The sequence below is a fragment of the Rhamphochromis longiceps genome, linkage group LG15, assembly GCF_057381845.1.
Source record: "Rhamphochromis longiceps isolate RC_006_pf linkage group LG15, R_longiceps_female_GT1.1, whole genome shotgun sequence".
NCBI lineage: Eukaryota > Metazoa > Chordata > Actinopteri > Cichliformes > Cichlidae > Rhamphochromis > Rhamphochromis longiceps.
In genome coordinates, this window is record NC_140571.1 from 785,286 (window position 1) to 810,018 (window position 24,733).

At 43.2% G+C, this 24,733-nt stretch overlaps 2 protein-coding genes across 2 annotated transcripts in view; one reads left to right on the forward strand and one right to left on the reverse strand.

The window, feature by feature from the left end:
* stmn4 (stathmin-like 4) overlaps positions 1–21,161 on the reverse strand; it is a 50,262-nt gene extending 29,101 nt beyond the window's left edge. Inside the window, exon 1 of the mRNA XM_085382368.1 lies at positions 20,922–21,161. The gene's annotated coding sequence lies outside the window, so the exon portion shown is untranslated. The remainder of the gene's footprint in view (positions 1–20,921) is intronic.
* A 1,257-nt stretch (positions 21,162–22,418) lies between these two features.
* Positions 22,419–24,733, forward strand: part of emilin1a (elastin microfibril interfacer 1a) — a 29,770-nt gene continuing 27,455 nt past the window's right edge. The window contains exon 1 of the mRNA XM_085381453.1: positions 22,419–22,777. Coding sequence (XP_085237579.1) covers positions 22,665–22,777 — 113 coding nt within the window. The 5' untranslated portion in view covers positions 22,419–22,664. The remainder of the gene's footprint in view (positions 22,778–24,733) is intronic.

Sequence of the window (24,733 nt, forward strand, 5' to 3'; positions counted from 1 at the left end):
CCCCCGACTCAGACACGTGTCAGAGAGCAAGCCTGGTTAGCTGACGTTTAGATGGAGCCTCGTGTTTCAGTAAAGCTATTCAGCATCTCAGGGCCCGAGACATTCAATAACTGTTTCAGATTGCTGCTAAAGGAACAATTTCAAATGATTTAATTGCTCATTTACCTGATATAATCTCAGTTGTTCTGATAAGCCCATCCATCTGGCCCAAGGAGAAAAACACCAAAAAGTGTTTGGTCAGGTCTGGTTCCAATCACTCTCAGAGCTCACTGCAGCTGCTTCCCGAAACTCTGGCTTATCGTGTGCTGCTTTTGTTTTTAAAGGCTGATTATTTCCTTTTTACTCACTGCCTCCTTTCACCAGCAGCTTAAATGTTTCAAGATGGACAATCAATTAAGACGGGAGCAGCACAGGAGTGTGTTTCTGTGCATGTGTGTGTATACATAAAACACCACAGACAGTTTTATATGGATTTAGTTTAACAACAATAAGCACATGATTTAAAAAGACTGATACACATATAAGAAAGATGTAATATTAAAATGGACAGCAATGTCTGTCTGCTCTGGGTAGAGCTCTGGGTAGCTCCCCAACTGGGTCTAGACTGGGTCTAGAGAGTATTTTAAATTCAGGGAATTTAAAATAGAAAGTAGCTCGTCCACAGAAGGACTGGTAGCTCCCCTTACGATAAGGGTTCAGATCGCGCGAACAGGTGTGAAATGTGTGTGTTTAGTTAGTTAGTTTATTTGCTTGTTTTAATCAATTTTAAATCATGCTTTTTATTTGTTTTTGTTTCTAATGTCTCTGTAAAGCACTTTGAATCACCTTGTTGTTGAATTGTGCTATACAAATAAATTTGCCTTGCCTTGCCTTGAGGGAAGTCGATACTCTGGGTTTTTACATGGGGGTTACACATACTTCTTCAGTGAAGTTTATGAAAATCCCAGATATGTAAATGGAGTCAAGACAATATCCACAAAAACACCTTAAAACTATTTATTGTATGATTATCTCTTCTAAGAAAACAGGGCAGTTGCCCCCCTCATGCCCCCCTGTAGATCTGCCCCTGTGCTTTAGGCTGACCTTGTAAGAGAGTTACGTTAAATGCGCAGTGATGTTAAAATGTCCAACTTTACATAGTTAAAAAGCTTCAGTTTTGGTTTCTTTGTTTTTTTCCCCCCTTTTCATAAAAATCATCCACTTGGATAAAAGATGAAGAAGAGTAGCAATATGGTTCTTGCAGACCTCCCATCAGTCTGTGTTTCAGTGAAATTCTGCTGTGTTATTAATCTGTTACTTAGCACTAATGAGTGTTAATTTCACTGACCACTAGTGCTCATCATAGCTTTTGTCAAAGACTGTTTTCCCTGACAAAAACATGACTAAACTAAATAAAAAGTAATACATGACTATCGAAACTATGATGAAATGTATGGACACTTTCATCAATGATTGAAAATGGGAGGAAAATATTCTACAGGGAGATCCTATCCGGTCGTAAAGTGATGACGTGACGAATCCTACTTCCGGGCCTAAAGTAGTCTGCGTTTAATATGGCTTTTGTGTTGTTAACATGTTTAATATTTTGTATTTTCTTCTATTTAATCTCAAAAAGCTCCTAAAACAGTCAGTGATCACTGTTGACCTCCCTCGGCTTTTATTACCACTAATCATTTATTTAAGCTCAGTTTTTAAAACCTTAGGATGTAACTACAGCCCAGCCCATGCAGCAGTATATGAATGACTAACCTCGTATTGTGGATGGATTATCTCAGTTGTTCTCCTGGCTGAAGTTTGGTCCTTTTACAGCATCCTGCCATGCGATTACATTTGTTCCTGACCACCGAGAACACTCACGTTAACTTTTATCGAGTGGAAAAAAAGTTAGCTTGTTTATATTATGCTAACATAGCTGTGTCGCTAGCGGTCACGTAGCACATCATTATATACCAGCTAGCCCAACTTCAGTAACCCTACAAACGTCACTGCTGTTTAGTTTTCTGTTTAGTTTCTGTTTTCTGTTTAGTTTTAGTTTTTGAGAGCATCCTCACTGGATGCATCACCACCTGGTATGGCAACAGCACCGCCTACAACTGCAAAGCTCTCCAGCGAGTAGTGCGGTGCTCTGAACGGATAATTGGAGGTGAGCTTCCCTCCCTCCAAGACATCTACAGGAAGCGGTGCCTGAGGAAAGCGGGGAGGATCATCAAGGACTCCAGTCACCCCAGCCATAAACTGTTCAGACTGCTTCCATCAGGAAGGAGGTTCTGCAGCATCCGGTCCCGTACCAGCAGACTGAGAGACAGCTTTTTCCATCAGGCCATCAGACTGCTGAACACGTCATAGATAAAATATTTAGTATACACATTCAGAAATGCATACACTATTATATATTGTACATATATTTATTAGTTTCAGGTTGGCCATTCTTGTATTTTGCTCGTTTGTGTTGTTGTGTTTGCACATCTCTGTTGCTTGTGGGGCTCGCACACAAGAATTTCACTCGCATGTGCTGTGCCAGTGTGCCTGCACATGTGATGTGACAATAAAAGTGATTTGATTTGATTTGATTTGTATTATAGTATTCCATATATTCCAATATGATAATGTTCATGTTTAAAAAAACCTTTTTATTTGATGCTGACTTCAGACTCGTACTGGTTTTGTTTGATATAAAATAAAGTGATATAGAAGGTTTCCAGAGGATGGAGGTCTAGGAACATTTTACTATACATGTACGTATGTAGCCTATCCTTTCCCTAACAGGAGCGCCAGTCTAACAAAACTTTCCACAAACATCGTCACATATACAGCGAATGTTAAGATCTATATGCTTTTCAAAAGGATTTATAATTTATGATTTTATTTATATTTATGATATATAAATATAATTCTTTTGATTTTTTTCCCCCCATCATCCCTGTCAATGTGATGTCACGTCTCCCTGTTTGTGTTGGTTTAACGCGTCATCTTCAAGTTACACAACTTAATGGACGCTAAAGTTGGTATCTGTGATGAAGTTTTCATCAAGTCACCATCTGAGATAATAGAATATAATTTGTCTTATTAAATAAAAAAAAACATCTTTTAATAAAATATCATCTCCCGACGATGTAACTGATTTTGTAAGCTCTCGTTTTCTCTCTACAAGAAGATTTCACACTGTTAGCTGAAGTTAGTTGATTTAATAGTTCAGTTTATTTCTATCACTGGTCTGTCATGGCTAATGCTAGCATGCTAACCAATTAAAATAAAGATGGATTTGTGAAAAAAGAGGTTAACAGGAGTCAGTGAGGTTTCTACATTATTATTCAAGTATTTTCCAGTATGTGATCCAGTCAGGTCATGATTCAGCTCATTCTCAAGTAGTGCCAAAGCCACAAGCATCACAAACAGTACAATACAACTTTATTTATACAGCACATTTAAAAACCAACGTTATACCAAAGTGCTTCGCAATAAAACAGCAGGTTAAAACATGAATAATATAAGACCATTAACAAAGTACTGAATATGCTAACAGGTCAATGGCACTAATTACACAAGAATGAAAGTATCAAATCAGACTTGCTAAGAACACACAGGTTTTAAGTAGAAGGAGATATACAGAAAGAGAAAATTAGAATTGAGTATAAAATACAGGTGTTAACTAACCGGGAAAGAAAGATTAAATAAGTGAGTTTTTAATCGTGATTTAAGTGATTGGATGGAGTCAGACGCGCGAATAGCAATGGGAAGGTTGTTCCACAGGTTAGGTGCAACCAGTGCAAACGCACTGGTCACCTCTGGTCTTAAGCCGAGATCTAGGCTGTACCAAGAGTAATTGGTCAGATGATCTGAGGGCTCTCCCAGGGGTGTATGGTCTAAGAAGTTCGGCGAGATAGCTAGGTGCTGTATTATTTATAATTTTGAAGGTAAGCAGCAGTATTTTAAATTAGATGCTGTATTTGATGGGAAGCCAGTGCAAATCAGCAAGGACAGGGTTGATAGAGGTAAACCTTCAGGTACCAGTCAAAAGGCGTGCCCCGGCATTTTGGACAAGCTGTAATCTATGGAGAAGAGCAGCGTGGAGACCAAAGTAAAGGGAATTACAGTAATGTAATCTGGAGGTCACAAAGGCATGAATAAGCTTTTCAAGATCCTTATGTGGTACGTAATGCTTAGCCTTCAAAATAAGACGAAGTTGGTAAAAGCTATATTTGACTACAGAGGACACAAACAGGCACAAAGCTGACTTCTTAGCATTAAATGATGCAACATTTGTAAAAGCACAGTCAGACAACAGATCAGCACAACACGCTTTTTCATTAAGACCTCAGAAGTTTAACTCACAGGCAGATTTTTCCAGGTGATTAATCGATGTGGACTCATCACAACTGCTTGAGTGGGTCTGTGTGTGTCTAATATAACCACAGGTAGTGTGTCAAGACATAGATGCCAACCTTGTGTATCTGTGATGCCAGCAGTATCTGAATGACCTCACTGCCACATTTACACTGTTATTATGATTATTATGATAGCGTCCCTGTATTTCACTTCAGAGCTCATCAGGACAGGTACTGATCTAGAAAGTGTTGCAACCCAATGAGCAGGGCTGTTGTGATTGTAGCATATCCACTTTAACCTCTTAGTGATGTGTATGTAACAGTACCGTGTTAGGCAAAACAAACACATTTCATTCAGGTTTTATTTCGCAAGACTGAATCACATCTGGCACAAAGCTCCTTTTGTTAGACGCTGAAAAAAACAGACTATTGGAGATTCGAGTTTTTCACCTGACACCCACCGTAACTATCAAGTGACCACTGCCCCCCCAGACATTAATACAGCAGCTTTTCAAACTGTCACTGTGGCAGCTCGAAGGAATGATTATACTGCACTACAGGGAGTGTGCTCCAGCACTGGGTTTTTATTGGGCAGAGGCTTAGGAGGGCAGAGTGTGAAATGTGTGTATGAGTATTTGAAGTCTGTTACGGTGTCTGTCGGGTCTATTACTCAGGGAAGCTGTGCTTTGTGAGGTTACTGTTGGTGTGTGTGTGTGTTAAATTAACTTCTGTCTACTTCCATTTAGTCTCGGGGCCTAAATGTAATGGACAGCTTACAGTGTTACTGCCGACCTCCACACTCAGCGTCCTCCGACTACTGATCTGAGCTCAGCAGGACTCTGCTTTTCAGCACAGCATGGACCCTGCTGAGGCTGAATCCTGACCATCCATGCACCCATCAATCCATCCATCTACCCATGCACCCATCAAGTCAAGTCAACTTTATTTGTCAATTCTGCCACATGTACAGGACATACAGAGAATAGAAATTTCGTTACTCTCAAACCCTAGTGATTAAAAAATGCAAATAAAATAATTAAAAAGTAAAAATTTAAATAAATACAATACAATTTTACGTATAACAAAAAAAAAAAAGCTATGCAATATACAATATACAATATTCAACCCATCCATCCATCGGTCCATGCATCCATCCATCCATGCATCCATCAACCCATGCACCCATCCACGCATCCATGCATGCATGCATGCATCCATCCACCGGAAGCTAATTTCTGCTGCTTGTATCTTAACTAGTGTCTCATTCTCTTGGTCACTACCCCCAGCTCATGGCCATGATGAGGGGTAGGAATAAGGATCAACCTGTAAACTGATTGCGTTGCATTCACATTTATGTAGATCTTTTAACCAGAATATACGTGCAGAGTGACCACATCACTGCAGACGTTGCAACAATCTCCCACTCTGTTCTACTCCTAACTGAGAATTTTCATCACTGTATTATTATTTGCACTTCAGTATAATATTAAGTCCACCAAAGGGATTGATTGACTGATTAACTGAAGCCATTCTGCTGCAACGGCTGGTCATGAGGTGTTAATTCCTTTTCCATGGGTGACTCTTCAGATCTCAAATTTCCTTAACCTCTTCCTGGTAATTTGTGATATATCTTTAGTTAAGAGTAGGAATCTTCTTATATGCATTTTGCCTACTTCGATTACCAAAGTGTAAAAACTTTAAAGAGAGAGAGGAAAATGAAAGAAACGTAATAGGAAAAGTTATTGGAAAGGTAACATCATGCAGTTTTTTATAGTCTTCCTATTTATCTAACATAAAGCCAACAATAACCCTAAACAGGACCTCCTGTGACCTGGTGGATGTTAAGTGGTTAATTATGTTTAAGTCTGTTTGTGGTATCCCTGATTTGGCTGATACGGCTCTTATCTCTGTCTGAGCTGTTTTGGTATCACCTGAAACAACAGTCGTCGACAGCTGTGCTCCTCCACGGCTTCCTGGCTGTGATCATGATGTGACTCGGTGGAACTCACGTAGATAAATATTGAGCTGGAATCCACACGTCTGTGAGCAAACCCACAAAGACAACACAACGACGGGCCATCTGACAGCGGCAGCAGCAGCGACGGGTGTTTAACACGAGCCTTTTGTAATGAGCCCCTGCAGTGTCATAACGTCCCACTCTGGAGACCACGTATGATCAGAGACGCTGCACAGGAGTAGCACTGCCCACCGCTGTAACATCATCAGACTTTTTATGAAGACATAATGTAGACATAACACATACAGTGACAAAAACAAAGCTGGGTGAGGTGACTGGGTTGGCGTCTGCATGTACATGCAGCTTAAACACATCAGCTTCTGACACAAGCGGGTTATGATCCTGAGTTCAGTTCAGTTTTATTTATATAGCATCAAGTCACAACAGCAGGCACCTCGAGACAGTAAGAACACAGTCAGAGTGCAGCAGGTGACCAAGAAGTGAAAAAGATCCACATAATATCTTAAAGCTCTTTAGTGCCTTCAGCTCACTGGGGTAGCTTTTTATCCTCTGGCTTCACATTTATCCTAGTTGGGAACTGTGAGGACTGATTCTGTTTTCAGTAGCTTTTGAAGAAGAAGTTGAGGGTCTAATCGCCAGTGTTTATAATGCCACCTGATTCCAGTAAAACTAGTGAAATAGACACTGGGCTATGATCTGATATAAGGATATTATGATATTTACTACTCTGGACTCCATGTAACAGTTTACTATCTAATAGAAAGTAGTCTATACGGGGGCACGTATTATGAACCCCAGAGTGAAAGGAATATTCCCTTCCGGTTGCATTCAAGGTTCTCCAAACATCCACAAGACCGAAATGATCAATAAACGATTTCAGAAACCTAGAAGCATTTGATGGCGCAATTCTCTGAGCTGACGACCTGTCCAGATAGGTATCTAAGACGAAATTAAAGTCTCCCCCAAGTATCAAGTTTGTAGTTGAAATATCCGGGATCAAGCTAAACCTTTTTCTAAAGAACTCCGGGTCATCCCTATTCGGGCCATAGACATTCAGCAATGTGATTGCTATAGACTGAATTTCTCCTACCACCATGATATATCTCCCCTCTTTATCTGCCACAGTAGATTTATGTATGAATGGCACATTTTTATGAATACTTATTGCTGTACCCCTTGCCTTTGCGGAAAACCTTGAGTGATAAACCTGCCCTATCCACTTAGCTGTAGTCCTGCAATGTGCATCATTTTTAAGATGTGTCTCCTGTAAGAAAATTACATCTGATCTCAATGATTTTAGGTATGCCAACACTTTACCACGCTTTATCGGTTGTTATGGCTTTGTCATTCTCAGCTTTCAAGCTGGCTATCTCCCCTCTTAATACTGCTGTGACTTCTGAGATCTTATTTTCAATTTTGTCACAAATTTCAGCCTTAACACCGGCCAGTTCGGAGCGGAGTGCCGCACTAGCCCCCAACACTGTATTGTCTGTGCTCGTGACGCTTCCGCTGGCGTCTTTACTGTGGCCGGAGGCTTCCCTCGGGCCTTCCCCGTCCAGCGTGTCCAACTTTGGCTAAACCTTTTTGGGCATTTTCAGCTGGCCTGCAGACACCCAGCCACTTCATCAGATAGTAGTTTAAGTTACCTTCAGTTACAGCGTATAATTACGGTCTATTTGGAGTTTTAAGATCAAAATTAAGCGGAGCTACTGCTGCGTCTACCTCACTCACTCATCGCCAAACCGGAAGTCCACGTTAGAACCCGCTCAACCTGAACAGCCCCTCTGATGTACTCATTCCTAATCCTGTCCATCCTGGTAATTCCCACATCTTTAACTCTGCCACCTTGATTTTTTGCATTTATAGAGGCATGCGGACATCTCAGCCTCCCGTCTGTTTGTCAGTGCCGCCGACTACAGACCATTTTAGCAGGTCTCATTGCCATCGTCACTCGTTCTGCTCTCTTTCGGTGACATGTGTCCCTCCCTGTCCTTCACATGTTCTGTCTCACTCGAGCAAACAGTCACATCGAAGACAAATTAATCTTGTTTCACTAAAATCTGACGGATACGTAAGAGATGCAGAGATTCTTGTGAGGGGACAGACATATGGAAGTTTGAGAAGCAAAATAACACGAAAACCGAAACACTTTTAGCCACATGCATCAAAATGACATCACACAAGCCTACGGCGTTCTTACGTGCTAAGTGACAGATAAGAGAACAGCCATGAAAGTTTACACACTTCTTCAGATATGTAAATTGTGACTATTCAATAAGTAACAACTAAAAGAAACTCGGGTGAGTTGAAGCGAGCAGCCATATACATCCCTAAATGGTCCGAGGCTGACTGTTATTCCAGCTCCAGCCCAAGTATCCAGAAAAAAGTGGAATGCCGTTCACTAAGCTGCTGCCAATTTAAAACCACTTTTAGTATCAACACTGGTGGCAGAAGTTAATATGCTATGGTGTAGGTTAAATTAATAATAATAATAATGGATGTCATTTATATAGCGCATTTCGGGGCCCTCAAAGCGCTGTACAATTCCACTATTCATTCACTCTCACATTCATACACTGGTGTCAATTCCTCTGTAAACAACCCTCCTGAACACAGTGACAAATTAATAGCAGGCCGTTAGCGACCTGGTGCTAGGCCGCGTGTCCAGTGTGCCGGGCCCGTTGGACAACAGTAACAGTGTTAATGCTAATGTAACTGATACCACACTCAGTGCACACGTCCCTGCTGCACAGACTGGGTTTAGTTATTTGATGACTTTTAATGGGAAATAATTTACAACAAGATGCTTTTAGAAAGCTTCGCACACTTGGACATATAGCATCATGTCCCATCTCCCACACATTCATGCTTTCGTACACCTACAGCCACACCGAAAGACCCCACAACCTCGGCAGACATGCATCAGCTGCCCCCCGTGAAAGGGAGATTCCCAAAGTGCAGCTCTAAATTAAAACAGAAGAAATAAAGCAATGGCAAAGGAATGCTTCGCCATAACAGCGGGTGCTGACTCACTGTGGATGTTTCCCACAATCCAGTGAAGCATGAAGATAACAGAGGTGCTTTAAAATGACTGACAAACTAGAGCATGAAGGCACGGAGGTGAAACAGCCAACACGCATTATGGATTGTCAAAAGATTTACAGTGTTTTCAAACTGTTAGCTATAGGTTTTTAGACTTTCATTTTAACCCCATCGGAGAAATGTATCTGTAGTGCCTGGTATTTAATGCTTCGGAGGCAGTGATGTCATGGCGTGGCATGAGAACAGTCTTAACTCAAACCTCTCTGTCTGCCAGGTCTCAGAGATAAGCTGAACACAGATCAGTGAGCCCTGCCTTCCCACACCCACGGCCAAAGTTCTTGATGCTCATTAAAGGAAGAAGCTGCTATTTTTTCAGCTGAGGCCTTACAGACCAGTCACATCAATGTTTTGGGCTTTCTGTGAAACCTGCTTCTAGTATTAAACATGATGCCAGTGTGCAAAGAGATTGCTAGCATCCTAGTAAATACTATTATTAACTGTTAAACAATTATACCATGCCCAACTATCCTGGTTAACTAAAGTCTATCTGAATGTCTTAGGATGGATTTCCTGTTATATTGGATAAAGTTCAATTCATGGATCTTCTTTGTTGTTGTTGTATGGCCACCAGGCAACGATACTTTTAGCTGCAAAAACAAGATCCTGTAGAGGTTTATACCAAAAACAGCCCTTTCCCCCTAACTGCAGTACACTCTCCTAATGAGTTTATGGTCTCAGTCAAAAAATTCAGTTTTGTGATTTGTGGTCATTCTAAGAGTCAGAGAGTACGGTTATCAGGGTGTGGTCATTGGCTAACAGTTTCACTGGGAATTAAAACCCAGGCAACAGGATGCTGCTGCAGTTTAAAGGCCACTGGTAAAATTAAAAGCAACAGTTTTGTGAATGTTAGGCTTTAAAATTGGGAAAAGTTCCTGAAAAAAAGTTTATACCAGAGGATTCAATGTAACTGAATCAAACAGGTGAAGTTCAGTCCAAGCCACGACAGCTGAAGGAAAGGCCAAGAAGAATAAAAGCCTCAGAGTTTAGCTTCACGTTCCACCTCACACTATTTCAGGCGTCGAGTGCACGACACGCCACAGAACAGAAAATTAAATCTTATAAAAGACCAAAACACTGATCAAGAGACACGGTGACAGCAAGAACTTCAAACTCCTCTGCTGTTCGGTCTGCCAGTGACTTCAAGTACTAAGTCAGATCCATCCACAAGCTTCACAGAGATCGTTTCAAATTCTTGTGAAGGTTAAATACGTACGTATGGACTAACACGTCTGTAAACCAAGCTAGCCGTTTGATCGGTTCCCTTTACAGCCACATGGAGGTTTAAAAGCAGACTGTGCCTTCAAACTGTACGAGTGGATAAATATCTGCCCCAACCCCTCAGACAGTATTTCTTTCTATGGTATGAACAACCTTTTTCTTCCAGTGCTACTGTGCAGTTCCACCTTTGCTTTTCTCAATAATTAAAAGTGGTCAGCTTTGAAACACTGCTCCTTCTGAATTCAATGCTAAAAACATTCATTCAGCAGACTCTGTTTTTCCTTTCCATGAAATATCTGCTCTACGTTTCTCTCCATCCCGTTGGCCGCTGCCTTTTCTATGCTGTCAGAGCTGTGGGCGTCAAGGACGGCGGACGTATGAATGTCTGGCTTTGTATGCCGACATGCGTGGGCTGGGATCACCTCTGGGCTTGCCGTTTAGGTGGAGAAGGAAAAAACACTGAGCTTGTCTTAGTATAGTGTATAAAAACCTATTTTTAGCACCAAATTCCAGACAACCTTTTATTGTTTTCAAACTGAAATGGGCTCTGTGTGCTCATCTGTATGGGCTGCGAATAAAGCGAGAAGTTGTTGCAACTGCGAGGTACACGCTGCAGCTGTCTGGCTAAAAGCTCTGCTTCAAGGTAAATTTTGCAGGAGTGGAGGTGTGGGGTGCTGGAAAAAGGTCTGCGAGGGCTAATAACCAATTTGCTCCCAACTGTCAGCGTAATATATTCACGTGGTTGTATCTGCTGCAGCCAAACAGGCCTCCTTTAAGTAAGGGGCACTCCCACACGCCTCGCCAGATAAAACACGTCAGCGGGGACAAAGAGCACCTTTTAGAAAACAAAAACTCCAAGTAGTGGAAATCTAGAGTGAAACAGAGGCAGTGTGCTGTTTGCTTTGGATGGAGTTTCACTGTTAAACTCCGCGTCTGCCGCTGGAGGCGACGGGTGGTGTAGGTGGAGGTGCACAAACACAAGCAGGCGAACACAGAAAGAGCTAAACGTGTGTTTTTCTCCTCTCTCTGCCACAAAAGAGCGCTTTCTTCACTTAAGCCTTTAGCTTTTTTTAAGCTCTCATTAAAGGTCCAGCTGCTGCTGCCAGTCCGCCGTTCTCGAGGCAATCGCTGAGCGGTCGGGTTGGACCGAGTGCAGTCAAGCACACGTTTGGCCCCATAAGACCCCAAACTCTCACAGCTGGACTTTCCCTTGTACGGGCTTGAGTGTGGGCTGCTTCGGTGTCTAGTTTGGGTTAATGTGTGACGCCTCTGTAAGGCGATCGTCTCTGTGGAGGTGCGAGGCATGAATCTTGAATATTGCATGACATTATCTTGTTTACCTTCTCCTTTTTTATTTTCTTTGACTTGTCTTTTTTCAGCTACCGTAGCCATAATAACCATCAATACCCTGACGTATTCTTTTAATTACACCATGCGGATCACCGTTGTTGCTTCTGGAAACAAAACACATGACCTCCGTGGGTTTTTTTCTTTTTTCCTGGGAAAGACCTACCTGACTCTGATTTAGGATGTAAATATTTTTAGGAGTTGGATATAGCGGAGGACTGCAGATGGTCTGAGAATGGAATAATAGCAGGAACGCTCACGTCTCTTCTGACCTTCTGATTTGGTCCCACAGGGGTCACTTCTGCTTCTCCTCCAGTTTAGGAGGAAGCACTTTTTCTTAACATGTTAAGACAAGAGGTCCTATAGTGTTTTTCTAATTCAAAGGTCCAAGCTTTCATTGCCAGTACAAAGCACAGTCTGTGGAGCACCGTGTAAATGTCAGAACAAGCTGTTATTGTACCAGAATCGAGCAGTTGGGAGCTGAGGCGAATGCTTTCCCCGGAGGAGCAGCCTCAGAGAGAAAGTTCAAATCGGGCTGCACCCAAACGGACGAGCAGATAATAAAGACTACTTAGTTTCCAACAGGAGTGAGGCTTAGGTGGTTTTCCCACGGGAGGGATGTTGCGCACCGCGGCAGGGATGCGTGCGATTCCTGCAAACACATGGTAGCCATTAGGCAGCAAGTGAGGCGCACATAAATCGAGGAATTGTTTTTATTTACAGCTGCGCTCGAGTACGTTGACCCTGTGCGGGTGATTAACGCTGGACTCGGTTCAGGTGTAGGATCAAGGTTAGCTTTTGGCGGATGGACACTGAATTGATGGACTCTTCCTCTCTCGCTTCCTGTCTGTCTGCCCTTTCCTCCCCGCCTGGCCTCCCCTGCTCACACTGTGGGAAAGGCACGTTTTACAGCGCAGCCACCGAGCACAACAAAATGAAACAGCACTTGTTAAGATATTTTACTGAACATAAAAGTGGTGTCGGTGGAGTTTAGCTAGGCGGCGGTTTTTGGCTTCACTAGATTATGGGGATCTTTGCAGAATGCAGAGGGACATGCATGTGTTTATATGTGGGACTGAGCGTGAATACGTGTGGATGCACAGTAGCGTCTGTGGTGCGTAAACCCCTGCGGTTCCTAAATCATTCTACCTCACATCCCCATAAACATCCTGCTGCAACTCCCTCGACGATTTGATTATGAGCGCGACCTCTTCAAACAAAGCCCACACAGGAGGCCGGCTTCATCTTGTAGGGCACACTTAAAGAGCCCCCCGTCGTTCGCGTGCTGCGCCATCATTGGTCGCTTAGGTAGCGTACAAAGGATCGTAAAGTAAAACTCCCGTAGACGCGTAAAAGTCGAGAACACAAAAGTTCCTTTGTAGAATATGCCTGATTATTGCTTCTGTAGCGCTATGTGGCACTTTGGAGCAAAGTGATAGCTTAAACCCTGCCTCAGTCTTCCATCTCCTGCTTTCTTTTAAGCTGGGACAATAAGAGAGTGCGACGCACTGCCATCGAGGGAGTAAATAAATAAAACCAATGAACACAGAGTTCAGCTAACTGAACTTCTCTGACTGAGCCAATGGGAAGCATCCTCACCCTCGTGAAGGATAATACTATCCCATCTTCACAAGGCCTGTGTTAATGCAGACTTCTTAGACTAACATCCGTGATGATAACGGCCGGGGTAATGACTATAATGACAGAGAAATTGTTTCCCCCTGCGCCCCACCCGGCATCACTGGAACACCAGCTAAAAACACAGCAGAATAGATATCACAGCCAGCTCGGGCTGTTTATTTCCACACAGACATCACGTTTAAAAAAAACAAACGGAGGCGTGCCCGTGTTTCTGTACAAGCGATCAGGTTTTACATGTTTTTAAAGTCCAAACATGAATCTGCACTGCAGTAGAGTCCGTTATAAAGCTGCTGTAGTCAGTATTTGTATGTTAAGAAAACTGCGTGTAATGTGGAAGGCGTGGGCTGCAGTGACAAACTCACAGTAAACTCATACATATGCAATAATACTAAGTGCAATAATCCTTTCTGTCATCGTTGTATTTTTACTCAGTTGTATATAGTATTTGTATTTGTATTCTATTTTTATCTTATTGTATATTTATTTTATTTTATTCTACTGTATATAGTATATTATTTTATTCTATTCTGTACAGCTGTGTACTGTATTTATTCTTATTGTATTCTAATTTTTGCCTCATAACTTTTGCACTGTCCACTTCCTGCTGTGACAAAACAAATTTCCCACGTGTGGGACTAATAAAGGTTATCTTATCTTATCTTATCTTATCTTATCTTATCTTATCTTATCTTAAGCTGTCTCTGGAGATTAAACAGACTTATCAACAGTTTTTGGTATTCAGTGTTGTTGTTCTGGGCTGCAGCTTTGTTCACTCTCATCGGACTTTTCTCAGCCATCATTAAATAAAGTTGTGCTCATCAAATGCTATCTCAGTGCAGACCTTTATCCAGCCGGTCTGCTTATCTTCTATCTGAAGCAAGTAAGGAAATATACATCTGCTGCATCTGTTAGAAGATGACAGTGGTGGCTCGAGGTGCTTCATATTATAAGGTAAAGATGCAACCACATTAGAGAGAAACTGCCCCAATAATCAGACAAAAGCTTGCATGTCATTACTTATAAGGAGAGTAAAAATTGGCAGCCTGAGCCTAAGGCAGACCTTCCCAAAGTGTGTGTGTGTGTGGGGGGGGGGCGCAGAGCTATTGTGGTTATTTATTGCAGTTCACTTGTATTTACTTAATTGTTTACTAAATGTTTGAGGTGTGAAATAAACCGCAACGGAGCAAAATATGGGCGTGTGTGGTTGGAGGGTGTGTTTGTGGGGGGCGCGAACATTTTTCTTGTAAAACAAGGGGGGCCAGCAAAAAAAGTTTGGGAACCACTGGCCTAAGGGAAGGTTGAGGGTCACCCAATTCAGACTTAACTATGAGCTTTATCAGGAAAGTATCTCCCAAATCCAAACTGAATTCTTACTCTTTACTGGGAATGGATGTTGTAATACCATTCCCAACTTGTTCAGCCAAACTACTTACTTTGACTGCACCCTGCTGTCCCTGGAGGTCGCCACAAATCTAATGCCGCCACAGCGGATGAATCTGCCTGTTTGATCTGGCACTTCTACACCGGATGCCCTTCCTGAGAAAACCCTCCCATTTTTTTCCGGGCTTGGGACTGGCACAACGAGGGCACTAGCTTTGGCCTCCTAAGGCTGTGTTTGTGTCTCCTCCTCAACTCAAGCCAATTAAATCTTAATGATGAAAAAGACTAAAACTACGGAGCCCCGCAAGGGACATGGGAGAAAAAAATTACGATGAACTTTTGCGAGATCTCGCAAAAGTCCGTCTTAATGTTTTTTCCTCCCATGTCCCTTGCGGGGCTCCGTATAAAACTAACGCTGACACTACGAAAAACTAAAATTAAACATTTTCAAACAGCTAAACTGAAACGAGCAAACTCACGAGAAATGATTAAAGATTAAACTACAACTCTGGGAGCAGCTGACCGTACGAGTAAATCAACTTGTGTAGAAAAGAAACATTAATTTGGAGCAGTCTGAAACCTTAGCAGTGCTTTGTATAACAATCTACCCCATAAACATCCAACATGGCTGAAAATAAGGAAAAAAGCTTTGATGGAGCAGAGTTGACATGATCGCGCTGTGTCCGGGTACTTGAGTTTCAGGCAATAGTACAAAGACATGCTCTTAGTGGGGTTAGCTGCTGATTCAATGGAGTGGCGCCCACACCCTCCCTGGGATAAGCCCCGCCCCCCTGAGTTGGATGGATGGGTTCCATTAAATGCTCGATTAGCCATCATAGCGAAACATCAGGTGGATGACAGCGATTGATTGCACGTCTTTTGAAAATCAGAACTTTTTGGGGGGGAAACAATGTTTGACTGAGATTTTTATTTCAAGCAGAATCCTTTCATGTATCTTTAAAATACCTTGAACGGGTTTTGTGTTGAGTCTTTTCTTTGAAAAGTAGCAAATGGCCAATAACTCCTGATTTTTGTGAATACTGGTAAGAGGGTTGGCAGGGTGTGCTTTATTTTATTGCTGTGTTAGCAGAAACTCAGCAGGATTAAAGAAATGAAACAACATTCATCATCCTTACGATGCTTTCATTCTTTGATCACGATCCTGAAATCCTGGGAGGATGTGAGCCATCGTTAACATGACAGCACTGAAATTTCAACATTATCGAACTTTTGTTGCAGTAAGTGAGGGACGGCCACAACAAGCAGGAATGGATATTCACATGAACTTTATTTGGACTGTGAACACACTGCTGCCTGTTTTCCTCTAAATTGAGCTTTTGACATTGTGGCTCTGGGTGACAGCGTTCCTAATGATGGAAGCCGGGAGCTCCCGCTCGATCCAAACAGGCTCATGTTCGTTTCTATCCTTCGTGTCTCTGCTCGAGGTGAACTTCAGAGATTGGAGACTTTTTGTTGGAGGTTAGATAAGTTTCAGAAACAGTGGCTCCTGCTGTTTGTGTAAAGTCTGGACAACATGAAGAACACTTTGTGTGTGAGTTTGCTTAGTACTACTGTATGTTTGCTGTACACACAAAGCAGTGTGACATATTAATCCAGTCTGTATTGTGAGTACAAACGGCCTGGGGGGGTATAAACCCTTCAAAGAAACAACCTCAGTCAGTGAGTCCAGAGTTTCATAGAAATGCACTCCAGAGCCGCCTCCCCCGAGGCTCCTTTTGGTGCAGCAGAGCATACCACACTAGAAGAGGCATTTAAAGGTTCCTCCAAAGTGCGAAATAACAACTGGGGGTCTCCCATAATAGTTAAGGCAAACAAAATCCTCTGACCTGCACAAATGTGAAATGCAGGCCAAGCCACCAAGAATGTCAACATGGCAGCTGCAAAGCATCAGAAACATGCACCGGTCAAAACCACACACACACAAAGTCTCGATAAAGACTTGAGGGAAGCGGTGGGAGTTGATAAAAACTGAAACGGGCACAATGGGAGCGACAGAAAAGCACCGAATGCACTTTTCTCTAAACACACACCAGCTTGTATACTAGCTGTTTATAGGAACAATGCCTTCATCCACACATATTGTGTGTTTCTACCACAGTGAGGCTTGTTGTTCGTTTTGTTGTGTATGGCCTAATCTTGCCTATTTATAATGGCAGTGATGCAGTGGTCCCCCCTCCCCACAGGAATGTTAATCTCCCCAAAGAGCTTTGGTCAAGAGTCCAACGGCCCATGCAGCGAACGCCGCACAGCTCCACAGTCTATCCAAGAACATCCCTGTGCAAACTTCTTCTGTAAGAAAGATGCAATTAATCTAAAACCACAGGAAAGGAAAAGATGCGTCGTCCAGTCACATTTTTCAAAGGCAGCCTCACAGTGCAACCACACAAACCAATGAAAGCACCAGAGATTCCTGTGAAACGAAGCAAAATGTGAGGAAGGAAAGAAGAAGAGGCTCATCAGCAACTTTCAGCGTGTCAGCGCACAGAACGGCTGCCACAGCAGCAGATGGCGGAGAGCGTCCTGGCTCTAGGTCTATATGAACGATAGAAACAGTGTTAGGGTCAGAGAAAGGTCAAGCTTCGTGACCCCGGAGGGAAAAAAGTAGCATCAAGATGCTATCTCTATCAGTATGGCTCCACAATAACAGATATGGAAATATTCTCTTTGGATTGACATGTGTGGAGACGCTCGACGTTCTTACAGCCCCGTCCACTAGTTCCTGCTCAGTCAGCTCGGCTTGATTTGACTTGGTTTTTGGGTTTTCTGTTACATGTTTAGAAAAAGGAAAAGTACGAGTTGTCATCGAGCAGAAACGGGAGCTGGAAGCATGTAAATATAATAATAACCACTGCAGCCAAACAGAGAGCCTGACGAGCCCAGCTGTAAGTAAGCTATTAAGACTCGACTGTACGGCGTGTTCGTGTTTTCCTCCGAAACAATAAGCAGCCTTTCAACGCCTCTCTCTGTCTCAACAAAGTAAAGCTAGTTTTCGGCTACGAGCCCGACACAAAGTCAGAGGTCCTTTACTACGGTTCGGAGCCGCGGACCTGTTTTATATACGCGCCGAATAGTTTTCTACACAAGATCGCTGCAAAAAGTGCAGCCTTACCTAATGTCCACCTACTGTTACTCATTTATATTAAGGTTTAAACATCTAGCTGGTGTTGGTGTGGAGAGTAGCCTTCAGTAATAGTAATAAATCACACAGCAATAGGACATTCATGTGGTTGTAAAAAGCATGGTACTATATTAAGTAATCCAAAGTACTCAGAATAGTTACTCTCATTGAGTAATGTAAGGTCAGCTAGTGCACATTTTGAAGATAGAAATGACTGAAGCTTTCAGGTAAATTAAGACCAATTAAGCCAAGTGGCTTAATAGTGGATTGCATTCATACAGCGCTTTACAATTCACACACTGGGCAGCTACAGTCGTAGCCACAGCTGCCCTGACAGAAGCGAGGCTGACATATCGCGCCATCGGCCCCTCTGGCCATCACCAGTAGGCGGTAGGTAAAGTGTCTTGCCCAAGGACACAATGACCAGGACGGAGAGCCCGGGGATCGAACCGGCGACCTTACAGATGCACTTCCCAACCCCCTGAGCCACGGCTTAAACCTGGTTTCTTTTTTAAAGGCTACCAGGAGCAATCGCTGTGGTAATAAAAAAGACTTTGATTCCTACAATACTCAACCGTGACCTGTTACTTCATTTCCAGTTGTGAATTTTATTTATTTTCTCATTTGATGTTTCTGAAAATCTTTTTCTCTAAAAGTTTAAAGCTTTTCAGTGCATACCACACACACACACACACACACACACACACACACACACACACACACACACACACACACACACACACACACACACACACACACACACACACACACACACACACCTTCACCTAGACTAAATCAAAGATTTTTGGCCAGTCTACTTAACAAAATGTTATTATTTGATCGCTAACTCCATACAAATCAAGTCTCAGCCAGCTGTAGCTGCAGCCTCTGTGTTAGGCCTAACCTCTGTTAGAACTGGACCTCTTCACCATGTGTGTGCTGTTGGGGCCTTTCTACGTCAGCACACGTACGGGTGATGGAGCCTGGCTTGTTTTTGGAGTCATCGTCTAGTAGTCATTAGAGAAACCGCAGTTTTTGGCACTTCTGAGCCGACTTAACATTTCAGCCCCAGAGATTTCTCCTTTGTTAGCATATTCTTGTTAGCATTTAGCTCAGAGCACTAAAAGAGCACATATTCTGTATATTCTTAGATGTATAAGATAAAATAACCAGCACATTAATTATGGCGATGAAAATAAATGCAGTAAGAGGTTTCTGTGTTACTGTCTCGTTTAGTTTTCTCTGTGAAGGGTAGAGTCCACTCCACAGCAAACACTCCACAGTGAGCTTAAGTGTTAAAAATGTGCAGTAGATAAGCTGGCAACACCTGTCTCCAGTTGACTCGTGGACTTGTTGCACTTTTAAATTCCAACTGGTACTAATTTCATCATCTTAGTACTTGCAATTCGGAAATTGCTACCAATTAATCTTGGGAAAGTTTGGCTTCAGAAAAGGAGGCAAGTTAAGGGTTTTGTCTGAAAATAACAGGGCGTCACCACGTCCGTGTCTGCTGTCCAGAAAAATCCCTTTCTTTAAGATTCACTGTAAACAAAGGGAGGGATGTATTTTGCACGTTCCAACATGATGAACGTCTTTTTCACAGCGCTCCCCGTCATTTAGTTCGAGTTCAGATTCTTCTTATATCTGGCTTGTGTCACACACCACGTGGTTTGTGAGGCCGCTCATTCATTCTCACTCTTATCACCTCGACTGCAGGCTGGCCTGCATCTCACACCAGCAACAGGTCATTTGAAAGGTACAGTAGCAATGTTACAGCCTGCAGCAGCAGTTAATGAGCCATGAGCCTGTGGAATAAAGTACAGTGGCTCTACCATTGCTAAACACAGGCCACTACTTCCCAATCTGATAAATATGTTCCAGCGTTTCTTTGGAAGGAATTTAGTTTGGTATGGATCTGCGTAGGTCAGGGGTCACTGCGCTGGAAATCCAGTTCACAAAGCTAGAACTGGGCAATGGCCAATTTTACAAGCCCAGCAGATGCTTTGCTAACTGTCACTCTGACTTATGAGGATGCTGAGCTGCTTGGTAGAAAACATCAAAAAGGGCAAGCATGGCAGTCATGCATCAGCTTGTACCACACCTGGCTTCCTAACACTGTTGGGTGTATTTCAATGATATATCTGAGTCATGGCCTAGCAGAGTTTATCTTTAATTTGCCAACTATCCGTTTATCATCATGCATACAGCTGCAGGTACAGCTGCATGTTCCTGTTATGGTCTATGCTCCTCAGCATGCCTGGCTCTGCTCTCAGTGGGGAGTCGGCAACAGCGCAGCTGGGAGAGCTGATCTCATTTGTGGGTTGATGGGAGGGCTGCTGAGCTGGGCATTCTTCTGTGGCAGCAGTGGAGGAGATGCACAGCTTTCAGTGAGTGAAAGAAATAAACCAACAGACCAAGAGAACTCCAGGGAAAGAAAACAGCCTCCTACAACCAGTCTCACAAAAGTTGCTCATCAGGACACAGAAACTGTTCGAGGCTCTCTGAACATGAATAACCAAACGCGAAAAACAAACCCAGTGTCATGAACCGAAAGGTTTGCGAGGAAAGTGGAGCCAAAAACGCAGACAAACACGGGCGAGGAATGCTTTACAGCGATATTTATTTGGAACAGTGACCTAAAGTGACGAGGGAGGCCCAATAAGGCTAGTTGCAGGAATGGGGAAGAGGTCGGAGAGCCGGGGGAATTTTCTGTAACAGAGGGAGAGGGAGCTATAGTCTGAAGAGAAAACTGGAGCTTGATAACTAGAAACTGGAGAATTGTTTGCCTTACTGTGCCAGTCCGGGTTAGTATCACTGAGGGGAGGGGAGAGAGGTCCGTGGAAAGTGTCTGGAGGGTCTCAAGCTCAAGCGTGGAGTTCGGAGGGCAGGCGGGTGAGCAGGCAGGGAGACAGAGACTGTCCAAGTAAGGTGAAGCCAGGGTTGGAACTCCACGGAATGAAGGGAAGACAGAAATTACTCCAAGAGATAAATCACACGAGGAAAACCACGAAGGGCAAACGTCATTTACCACCGAGAAGAGTAGAACAAACTGGCGAGGAGAAGCAGTCGAGTCAGCTTAAGTAGGTCTCCCGCTGATTGCTCGCAGAAGAGGCTCAGGTGAAGCACTGCAGTCTCCGCCCCAAAGGGATGGCTCAGCAGCCACAGAAGGAAAACCCCTCCGGGTACTCCCACGGACCATGACAGCCAGTGTGTCCTTTCCCCCCTCTTTCGTCTGAATCACAGAGTGTGGACAATTAGAGTTCAGCAAATGTTTCCAAATACATTTGAAAGCACGGTACAAATAAAAACGACTGTTTTTAAACCGACTTTGGACACCGTGTCACTCACAGGAGAGCTGCTGAGATCGCAGCCGTCTATATTTAACTGTTGGGCATGTTGGCCCACTTTGGATACGTATAATAGCAGGAAGAGAACTGAAGCAGGAAATGAAGAGCAGCGTAAATCATGGCATGAATAAAAGCTCTCTCTTGGCTCAGAGAGCACAAGAATATCCACAATGCTTCAACTACTTGCTGTCTGTGTGCGTTTGATTGGAGTCGCTCGATGTCATCTGCTTCTCAGACTGAAATCTGACATCAGCCTACGATATAAAATCCTTACTTTGAGTTAATCGATTTTCTATTCCAGGCTGGCTTAAAAGATGAGACTAAAAGTTTTACAGTTACAGCGTGTAAAACAAAGTAAAATAAGTAACTGGGACAATATCAGAAATAAATAAGCATGTTTCATGCCTCAGAGCCTTGACTTTAGCTCAGTGTGATTTATTTTAACGTGAGCACATATTAAAATAAATATACTTTGAAATGTGTCCAAACTGACACATTTTAAAGTATATTTTTGGGCGGTTTTAATAGTTCAGAGACAGGTTGTTGTTCTAACTCATCCATCTAGATAAGTTATGGCCATCTTTTCTATACAGTTTATCCACAGTTATATTTACACTGTGATTTTGGCGCAGGGCCTGAGAGCAGAGGAGTCTACTTCGTATTCTGACGGTTTAGGTTATAACGTTTATTAAGTAAAGTTTAAAAATAACTTTACTCTGTGCGTGTGACTGTCTGTCTATGAAAAGCGTTTAATAAATCAACTTTACTACTTACTAAAAAGATAACAACACACTGAAAAGCGTCACGCACGTCGACATGAGTACACTTGGGAAGCAGAGTAGAAAGCGAAGTGCACTTCCAGTAAACTGAGTATCAAAGCGAAACAGACAAACGGGGGAGGGTAGGGGGCATGCAGGGAGGGAGGGAGCTGGCATGGGGCTCACTGAGCTCAGCAAACTTGCTTCTTGTTCCTTCGCTCTTCAGCGGAAGTCTGCCTCCAGCACGCTCGCAGTTTAGCGTCTGAAATGCACTTGACTGGACTCTGCGGGTCTTCATCATCCTGTGAAGTCATGGCTCTGCGTCTGCATTTACCGACTGTGCGTCACTGAACGGATCCAGCGGGCTTTTTCTTGGAGAGACTTTGGACCTAAATGACTTTCATTTGTCTTTGACTTACATTGGATTTAATGATGGAGCATTTATTTTACCTGCTTACCTTCTTACTAGCCCGTGTGTGTTCGGGTCTGGGATACGCGGAGTCTACAGTTCCAGCGGGTCAGAGAGCGGCGAGCAGGCACAGGTAAGGTCCACCGCGCGCAGAGATCACCAACCTGTGACTCGTTCAGTTTAAAACGTTTGTTTACCTAAAAATAGTTTCAAATTAAACTCTTTGGTTAAAAAAGTTTGCTTTGTTATTTTTTCTTCTCCAAAGAAAGGTTCGAGACCTGTGAATTTCCCCACTGGTCCGTTCATGGATGAACTCATGGATGCAACAATCTATTAGTCAACAACTGTTTAAAGTTTGCTTGTATCTGTTTAAACCATTCAAGCATCAAATGAATGGGCCGTTTATAAGCAGCTCACACGTGGTCTGAATTCTCATTTTCACATGAAATGTGTTATTGGTGATAAAGTCTCTTACGCAGCAGAGAATCGGGAATAAAGCGTGAGTAAGTGAGTGAGTGGGTGGGTGGAGTGTGATGATTCAGGGGCCCCGGAGCTGGACAGAGCTTATAGGAATTACAGACATTTACTGTTCCAGATCCCCAAGTGAAAATTTTTCAGGAGGCCCTGAATCTCTCACAGGCTTCAAGTGTCAGAGGAGGATTTATCATTCTGCTTTGGAGCTTGTTAAGTAGAGGTGAAAGGGCTCACATTGTTCAGGAGCTGTCTGCCATAAAGGATGTGATACAACCAGGGCTGCTAGGGAATGATGTGTATTCCCAGACTGGTTGGCAAATGGTTCCTGGAGGTTGCTGGCTCTGGCTGTCTGAGTTTACAAAGAAAGTGCTGCACAAAAATCTCCTAGGAGTTGCTTTGGTTGCCAGCAGGTTGCCACAGTTGCTAGCTTCTTTAGCTTGGATTAACTTTCAAATGGCCGTGAAACTTTTATAAAAGGGAAACTCTCCATTAGGGCTGCCACGAATAGTCGACTAGTCACGATTACGTCGACTATCAAAATCGTCGACGACTGATTTAATAGTCGACGCGTCGTTTGAAGCTTTGTAAGATCACAAAGGACGCAGGAATAAGTAGCAGGATTTAAGAGTGTAATAACGGACTGAAACAGAAGATGGCAGCACTGCATGTACAAGGATGCCAAACCCCGAAGAAGAAGGAGCAGTGTCCGGTATCGTAGCTGTCTCCAAAGTTAGCGGCTGCATCCTTCGGAGGCCGCATTTGTAGACCAATTACGTTACAGCGACACGGCGAAGCCTGTCCAAATTCGAAGACTCCACCATGCCGAAAAATGCATTCTTCATTTCCCCAGATATGAAGGATGGGTCGGGCCCAACCTATCCCAGAATTCATAGCGCGGCCCAGCTCAGTTTCCAACAATGGCGGCAGCTAGTTAGTTTTAATATTACTCTTATTATTCTTTCTGGGTCACAAAATAAACGTTTAACATATTTTCAGGCGAGAATGTAGCTGTGTAAACCTCAAATATCTGCTCAGCTTATCAAGACACCGCATATTTTCAAAAGGGCTCCGACGTTTTCGGAGACGTCTGTTACCCGTCTGTTCTATCCTGTAAACATGCTTTGTAATTCCGTTAGTTTTTTTTTAACCTTTCATGTTGGCTTCATTTTTCAGAACTGCTGGTTCAGCTGGATTTGCACCATTCCCGTTTTGATCCTAAGACAGCTGCTTAGTAGTCACTGATGGTGTCCCAGCTCAGACCCGGCCAATGATATTGTTAGTGGGCGTATAATTTTTATTATCCTGTATCCACCCCGTAGGTTGTTATTAGCATGTAATTGATCGCCTCCTTCAGGGGCCCGTGTGTGGACGACCCCCTCAGACAATGCGAGTGACTTGTACGGCTGTAAATGGATGAATAAAGAACTGATCTGATGATGTAGGTAGTCGCACATGTGTGTGAATAAAAAGGTTCACTGCACTCACATGTGGTGTGGGTCTGCCTCGAGGCCTGCATGTGTTTGTAGTTAGTGTGTATGTGTCGGCAGGATAGGCCAAGCTTCTGGGAGCTGAGCTCCTGCGACAGAGGTTTCTATCAGGTTTCTGTGCTGCTGAT